Here is a 9,052-nt window from a genome sequence, read left to right as displayed (position 1 = left end):
GGTTAGAAACATTTCGGATAATGTAAGTTCACAATTTAACAAAATATAAAAGAAAAACCTAGTCATTTTTTGACATTATAATGCAGGATTTCTACATATTATATTTTTAACTGTCACATAAAACCCAGTTTATTTTTCTGAATCCTCTTTCACACATCCAGGCCTCTTAAAATTATTCAATGACACAGTGTATCTAATGTCCCCTGAGGACGGTCCAGACTTTTCTTCATGAGGTTGACATTTCTGTTTTTAGTGAAATGCCTCTATTGTTGCTTTATTAATTCAGCAGCAGATGAAGAGGATGGAAATGCAAGTGAATGCAAGCGAGTCTGAGGCAAAGGTTGAATAATGACTTTGCCATCGAGGAGATGATAACAAAATCCATATTTAACTTTGACATTTACGCTGAATTTCATTATAGGAAAAAATATATGCCACCTTATTACTAAACTTGGAAACCTAAGGAACACACAAAATATCTACAAGGCAGTCAACAATGCCCTCAATTGTCAATTCAGATCACAGAGCAATCTTAATTTATGTCCTCAACCTTTGGCTTGGTAGCTGCAGAAACCTGAGTCTTTTATGAGAACGAAGATGTAATAATTACCCAACACTTCCTCTGAGACGCTGGGCCAAGCTGCTTCAGTCCACTCATTTTTGCCAGTCCACGTATTGGGTTGCTAATGGCTTTTACCCACTGATGTACGAGATGGTGGAAACGGCCATCTATGGAGGGCTGAGACATTAATATTTACCAGCCTCGAGGGGGTCAAGGCAGAATGGATCAGGCCATGTTAAATAAAACATGTCACCACCAAAGCGACCACTCCTATGTGCTCTCTCTCCAGCTCAGTCATACGCACATTTTATTAATCTTGGAGCTGGTTTTGTGTGTGCAGTTTGTGTAAGATGAGCTCAGTGATCTTGGCAGTTTAATGGGAATGGTGTAATCCACTTTATCCCAGGGTACAGGGGATAAATCAATAGACTATTAAGTTTTGGTTTGGTTATTGTGTGGGCTGAAACATGACTGCAAAAAACAATCAGTAAGGTGTCTGGGGGTGTAAAAAGCTTTTAGGCAGAATACCTGTTCAGGATATCAAAGTTTTATAATGCAGGCTTTCAGACTTTTCATGGAAGGGTTAAAAAAGGCAATGAGCTCTTGGATTTGTAGATGTACTTGGCACCAGACAGATAAAAGTGCTCACCATTATCCAAATGTGATGTACAGGGACTTCTGGTAGAGCAGGTCACGGAGGCATTGTCAGTGATTTCAACTGGAGAAGACGTGGGCAGATCATGTTTAATGTAACAATATAGTAACTGGGCTAGACAGAGGTTGACACTGGCACACAAGATAAACATGAATGTCACATCTCTGATGTCACCTGTAGGTTTTCTGACTGGAAAACTGGAAACTGGAGGTAATGAATCCTAATCTGAGGGCAGAATCTGGGTCTGGCTGATGAACTGAGTTTGGATCAGAAGACAACAAGTGTGAGAATAAAAGAGAAAATCTGGTGGTATGGAATAAGAAATAAGTTAGCTTACCAGACCTCTGTTTCCCACTTGGCACCTATGCTTGAGGCAAGCAGCTCGAGGCTACATTAACCACTACTATAACACACCAAAATCTTAGTCTCTAAGGTGCATCGTGGGTAATGTAGTTACTGATGAGTGGCATAGACCAAATCATTGCAACGGCAGGTGAAATCAACAAACTTTTACTTTTGTTGTTATTTTCAGCCATAACTGAATCATTATATATATATATATATATATATATATATATATATATATATATATATATATATATATATATATATATATATATAAATATATATATGTATGTATATATGTATATGTACATGTATATATATATATTCCTCTTTATAGAAGATGGATATCACTTCAAGGCAATTTAGCAGTGGAAATGGAAGTGGTCTCTTTGTGCAAGTCACATGTTAATATCAAGACAGTGACTGCTGGCTGATTGTATAATTAATTAGAGCTGATGTCTGAAGAATAATCCACAACAGTCAGATGTATCTGTGATAATCAGTTGTCAGCCAAGTATCTGCTAAAGGCTGCATCATATTACATGAGTACCTTCTATGACTTCTATGGCTGTTCAACTGTACACACAAGGTCAGACATTACACTCAAGCCAGGTAGTTGAGTAAAGGTGGGTCACACACTGTCACCACAAAAAGCCTTGATTACAGACAGTATACTAGGAGCAGGGAAACATGACAACAACAAAAAGGAAAGTAAGATTGCAAATGAGATTAAAGATAGGGAGAGAAAGAAAGGGATGAAATGAAGACGTAAGGAAGGAACAAGTGAAGTAAACAAAAAGGGATGAGGGAGATTGAGGCAGGGAGTTCTATTTTTTATTATCATCTCTAATCTTTTAACTGCTATTACAGTGCCACCATTACATTATGCAACTGAGCACCTGATAATTGTGTGAGGTTATGAAATGTATTAAATAAACAACAAAAATGATTGAATTAATTACTTTAGATATTTCATGAGATTTGTTGGTTCTATGAGTTTGATTTTAAGTTTTTTGCAATGAGATGTGAGCAAATTTGTTTTTTAAGAAAAAAGTATGCAGTATATCAGGAGTCTGTGCCAAAAAGCTATTGTAAATTAGTCACCGAATGAATTTCTGTACTTAAGTTTTTCTTCAAATATTTGACCTGAGGCCAAACACCCCATCTGGATATAATTGCAAAATGTACGCATAATTTTTCTCATGCTACAGCCAGATAATATCAGACCACCTGTTAAAAGCCACCAGAAAATGACACCTGTTAAAAATGTTTCTGGGGAGAACCTCCACACCTCTGTTACATTGTCTCATCATCTTCCTACAGTCATGACAAAACTACAATAAAATATTCTAGCTGCTTTGAAAACATGACAAACAATTAGAGATGAACAGAGACCAGTCGTTAGGAGGTAGAGAAAAGGAGATAGCTTTACTATAAAGAAGGCGTCGCTAGCAGAAGTTGCAACATCTCATCATACACGCATACATGGTGAATATATTTATGCCATTTTCTGTTGAGTATGTACCTTACAAAAGCTGTTATTTTGCGTGTCGAAGCAAGACTTGGACGAGCTGCTCTGTTACACATGGTAAAAACGAGAAGATGCTAACATGAGAATTCTTAAAAAAAGCCAAACAGCATGTGATCAATCATTAAAAAAATCCAGTGGCAAATCTCGTATGTGCACCGGTAAATTCTGGACTTTGCTGCATTTTGAAATGAAGAAAAGTACAAAGCTGTCAAACTGCACATTGACATTTTCTTTTTCCCCGTGAAAGGTAAGCTGAGGCGATGCGGACAGTAAAAAGAGACGCTTTGCTCCGCACGCACCTCAAAACAACGTGCACAAACAAAAGGACAAGAAAAAAAGCACTGTGTATCAGCAAATATGCATAATTCTCTTTTCTTTGTTAGCCAGTCTACAACATTTCCCCACTTTGATCCACTCAGGGGGAAAGAGAAAGGCCAGTGGGAAGAGGAGGCGCAGGTTTCCAGGCTGGATTTTGAAGAAAACACTTCCAATGAGTCCAGTGAGAAAGTTCCATCCTATGCTCCGAACAAATTTTTATCTCTGCATGCCTTTTCCTCCTGTTTTCTTCTATTTCACCACCGGCTTCCTGTTGCATCAAGATGTCTGTGCCCAGTGCTCGAACAAACAACCCCCTGTGGTCGCTCCAAAGTTTGACTGAACAATACTGTAAAACAATGACGTCAGAAAAAAACACCCAACTGATTAAAACTCAGAGGATATTGCTTTGAGTTTCAGACATAAGGGAACATGAGTTTTTGGAAAAGAGATACATACCAGGCCACAACTGTTTTCAAAATGGCCGCCTGTCACCCGGACATATGCTATGTTCCATTTTAGGGCCCTTTGCCTCAAAAACCTGCAGATTGGAAATGCCATTGCCAAGGTCAGTCCCAATTCAAGGGCTTCTGCCAAGTTTGGTCAATGCATTGTGGGCCAGTCACACGTTTAATGGTGCATATAGGCGATCCTTGTCAACTTGTAATCATATCAGATAAATCTGACTTAAGCGAAAGCCAATTTATTGTTAATTACAGAGAAATGATAGCTGAATAATGAACAGATTTGTCTTTTTATCTGCTAGACTGTCAGTTGTCCACCATGTATTAAAGTGATCATACTCGAGTAAATCCCTGGTGTTAACACTTCTATCCATTGTTTATTGACAATACATAAAGTAAAGTAAAAAAGGGCACCAGGATGTATAAAACTCATTCATGACTACAACTGTGTGTATGCACAAAGACAGTAATAAGAATACGCATTCTTTTTGTCAGATTTATAAAGCTGTGCGTATGCCTGGTTCTGTTTAATAAATCTCATTCATTGTGAACACAATTCATCACTCACTAATAATTTAAAATTATATTTAGAAATAAGTGACATTTTACTGAATGCTGTGTAGACTGACAAATAATATCAAAACCAGTGAAATTGGCGAACAACCAAAACAAGGAGTATTTTACTCTACATCTCTCATGTTATAATTCATGTCCAGCTCATCATTTCACCCATCTGAAGTATGCGTGGGATATGCACATTCTCCCTTTATAAATACCAGTTTATGTATGAGAACAGGTGTACGCATAGTTTTGGTGTGTACACATTGTTTATACATCCGGCCCCAGGAACCAAATTTCACAAGGTTCTTAAAAGTTCAGGTTATGGGAAGCTCTGAACTGTTAAGGTCCTACAGTGAAAAGCTACAGTAATTTGGAAAATGGTGGACAAATCCCACATGTGCAGACTCTCACAGCCATGTGTGGATGACTAAAGTTACCCTGATGGTTACACAGACATGGAGAGAATAATTTGAGGTTTAGTTTTGGTCTGTGTGAGGCTTGACAGGAGGAGCAGACCTCTGAAATGGGACTAGCTATGCAACAACAGGCATGTTAGGTGAAAGGCATGATGGGAAGGAGTGTATGCAGTGTCAGAGAGATGACTCATGTAGAACAGTTTAAAGGAGGGGAGTTTCTCAGCAAATGCATGTTTTTTTAGGCCTACTAGCAGCTTGTGTGCGACAATGCTACAAACGGTATATTGCAGGAGCACTTACATCTTATTTACATAATTAAGAATCAATCATATTCCTCTTTCACAATATAGAATCCAAACCATCATTAAACATGTGACTGATAGTGTTGCCACAGTCAGTACCAGATTTCACAATGTCGAAGCAAAGGGCAACATAGACTGAAGGATGATTCTTGTTACTTATTTAGAGTGCAAATGTTAGTCAAAGCTACATAACAAAGGTGCATGACAGACTAAAGATGCACCTGTCGCATTAGCTTGGTGGATACAGATTTGTGACTTTTTGTTTCCTTTTCGGATAAAGCATTTTTCTGGGGAAATCCACTTTTAAATATTTACAAAGATAAGAGATTTTTTTCAGGACCTACATGTACAGAATATATGTCAAATAAATAATAAGCAACAATATTAATTTTCTGTGTGATGGAAATGTTAAGTTACATAAATCTGAATAACAACACAGAGTAACAGTAATACAACATGAGTACGAGAAGAGCAGCACAACGGACAGATACATGACCTTCTTCATGTACGATGACAGATGTTTGTGTTGTTTTGTTGACAGCAGAAAAGCCAGCTGCTACAAAAATATCTTGAACATACTGTTGTGTGTAATGCCTCTCATGATGAACAATAACTGATTCTGGAGACATTTTTAATTTGGCTATTACTGGTGTGAAACAACAAAATAAGTTGATCAAAAATGTGTACATAACAATTATTAAATTAAGGACTAATATATTAATACTATCCACATAAAATGTAATAAATAGAAATATAAAATAAATATTTGAAATACAATGTTAACTCCAATGGCTAACTGCAGTGAGGATCTATTTGATTTAGGGTTTAATAGTGCTGTTGAGTAGCAGGTAACTATAGTATGAAATTATGTGGTGAGACAATGAGCACTCAGTGAACATTTAGTATAAAATAAAGAAAACAAAGTAAATCACTGAGTGTCAGTGTCTGCTAACAACATGGTAAACGTAGTTATAGGACCAGTGAGATACTGAGCGTCAGTAGTAAACTGACTGAACTACTTCTGTTACTCAGTTTTCTTTTTTCTTTCGTCCTCTGCAAAAAACTAAAACGTAAGCTGATGCGTTTCATTTCAAAGGTGGCTGTGAATTGAATGTAAATATTTTCATGCTGTAATCGTGTCATTTAATTCAAGTATTCTATACGGCCCTAACACGGCCTTTTTTTCATGATTAACAAATTGATTGAGTTTAGAAAAAGGGGGGGAAGGGAAATAGGTGTAGATCCCTCTCTCAGGGTGGGTTCAGACTAAACATGAGGAGTATTTTAGAAGCTGTGCGATTGCATATAAAGTCAATGCAAAGACATGAGAGGACAAAAAAATGAATTGAAATGAATTGAAGAGAAGAATTGTCCATGTAAATTGAAAATGTTTCAACTCAAGTTTGTGCCTAATCTGGGGCTTTCTGACTCCAATTAGGATATATGAAACAAAAGAGAGAGGTCTGATAGAGGTTGGTGCGTATGTTACTAGCTAGCTGACAGCTAAAGTCTGTACACTGGCTGTTTAAGGCGAATAGACACAGACTGCAAAAACAATCCAGTGGGGAAATTTATATGAAAAAAGCAAGGCAAAGTCTGAACACACCTCAAAGATCCCAGCCTCTCATGCTGCATTCATGTCCCACAGGAGAGAACGTAGATGTTAGCTTCAAATTTGAAAACATTATACATCTCAGCTTACAGGAGCTGAAAACTAATTACCTCTGCCAAGGAGGTTATGTTTTCACCCGTGTCCGTGGTTGGTTTGTTGCTTGGTTGGTTAGTTGGTTGGTTGGTTGTCAGCAGGACTACACAAAAACTACTGAAAAGATTTTCATGAAAGTTGGATGGAGGATGTGTCTCGGCCCAGAATAGACCCCATTAACTTTGATCCAGATAAAGGGACAGATCCAGGAATTTTTTCTCACTTTTTTTAACATTGTGAGATAGTTTTTCAACATTCTCGGGGAATAATGCATGGATCTTGATGAAAAAAAAATCATGTGTATTTAGGTAACTGATATCTATGAGTGAGTATAATTTGATGTGGATCCAAATACAAATCCAGATCTAGCAGATTTAAATACGTTTTATTTGACATTGAATTAGGCTTGATTGAAATAAAGACTGTTGGGCCTTGGCGGAGGTATGCACTCTACTGAGTGTCATTCTAGTTGGGAACATTGAGGCTGGGACCGCAAACTTCCCCATCTGATGTCACAACTAAGAAAATGCATGATGGGAAGTTGTAGACATAAACAGTATATATATATTTTTTAAAATCATGTTTCCCATCATAAGTCATTATCTGATCACTATGGTAGATTGACGTTGCAATGTTTAGTTTGGTATGAAATATACTTTCAAAATTCATATGTGTAACAAATAAGAGAAAAGTATCATGGAAGCTTCACAGCTACAAAGAAGTACAACTGTTAACATTTGAACTGTCATCCAACAGTTGTTCCCATTTGACATGAATGCAGCATTAGCCTGCATGCTAACTAGGGGAATTTACTGGTTTGTGAGCTACTTGTGTTCTCAAGCAAAACTAACTTTCCCCTCTGTTGCCTTCCCATTTCTCTTGCACTAAGTAACTACCATGCTAAGGTAAATAATATTTATCATCTTTTCAAAAATGGGATTCATTAACAACATACTGCTGCAGAGCTTACTGCTTGTGGCAGAATTAGCTTCTCTTGTGGCGGCCATTTTGAACATCTGCACTACAACATTGGATTAGAGGTAAGAAAAACATGTCTACCACATCGTACAAGGCAAAGTGAATAAAAGCACGTGATTTTTTTAGCCTGCGAGTGGTAAAAAAGAACGCAAAATGTGTACTTTTACTAACCAGATTCAACCCAAAAATGGTATGGAGGAGGTGATAGTGCATAGTTTTGCAGGGCACTAAAATGTGTGCCATGACTGTATACAGCACTCATTAATATTCAATGACTCGTCTACCAGCTGTGGAAAAACTAAAATCTTTCATTGCGTAAATATCAATATGATAAACATATCTGCCGGCATCCTGTTAAGTTTGATGGTTAATAGCTGATATGTTACAGGACGGGGCCAGTGTGTGTGTAAGGAACCTCTTGTGTGTACTTTTCTGGTATGCTACACAGAGGTAAGACGGGCGTATCAGGAAGAGAGCATGGACACTGAAAATGTTCGGAGCAGAAACAAATCAAAAAAAAAATCTCTAAAGAACGCTTGTTGATGCCTCCAAGTGCTGAAAGTTGCCCCGAAGGCCCACTTCAAGTCTGTGTGGGTAACGGGCAGGCAGAGCGCAGAGGGATACGAGCACTGTCCACTTTGTCCAAACGTCACCTCCAAGGGGCCAATTTCTCAGAGCTGGAAACATAAAATAAAGGCTTGTGGTCTAATTCCACTCCTGTATTCCCCTGTTTCTTATCTGTAGAGGAAAGCCTACACAGTTTCCAGACAGGCCCTGCTGTGTTTGTTCTGTGTTTATTGTGTTTCATATATTAATATACTCATGAGTGTGTGTGTTCGTGTCTGGTGTATGGTGTTGTGGTTTGTTGTAACGCCCTCAGGTCAGAGGGTGCCACTGAGTTCCCTATGTGCTGCTACAGCGCTACGCCAGTGAGTAGATGGCATTAACAGGCGAGGTGGCCTCGGAGCTCTCGTTGCCCTCCGTCTCGTCCTTATCCTTCTTCACTGTGTACTGGCCAATGAAAGAGCCGTCCTCGTTGAACTGGCCATCACCGCCTTCACCGTAGTCCACCAGACTGTCGTCACTTTCCTTCACATTGCCGTCCAGTGATGTCTGGCTGCCCTGCAGAGGCTTGTTGTCCTCATCGCTGCTGCAAAAGTAAATGAGGAGGATAGTTAGCAGTTAAAATGGGAGCAGGAGGTTGTTACATAGTGTCAG

The 9,052-nt window shown here is 38.4% G+C and overlaps 1 protein-coding gene across 1 annotated transcript in view; it reads right to left on the bottom strand.

Moving 5' to 3' along the window:
* Positions 1-2,963: 2,963 nt before the first annotated feature.
* Positions 2,964-9,052, bottom strand: part of nfasca (neurofascin homolog (chicken) a) — a 102,964-nt gene continuing 96,875 nt past the window's right edge. Inside the window, exon 28 of the mRNA XM_073468137.1 lies at positions 2,964-8,984. Within this exon, the coding sequence (XP_073324238.1) occupies positions 8,756-8,984 (229 nt within the window). The 3' untranslated portion in view covers positions 2,964-8,755. The remainder of the gene's footprint in view (positions 8,985-9,052) is intronic.

The sequence above is a fragment of the Pagrus major genome, chromosome 6 (genome assembly GCF_040436345.1).
Source record: "Pagrus major chromosome 6, Pma_NU_1.0".
Classification (NCBI taxonomy): domain Eukaryota; kingdom Metazoa; phylum Chordata; class Actinopteri; order Spariformes; family Sparidae; genus Pagrus; species Pagrus major.
This window is presented reverse-complemented; position numbering and strand designations above follow the sequence as displayed.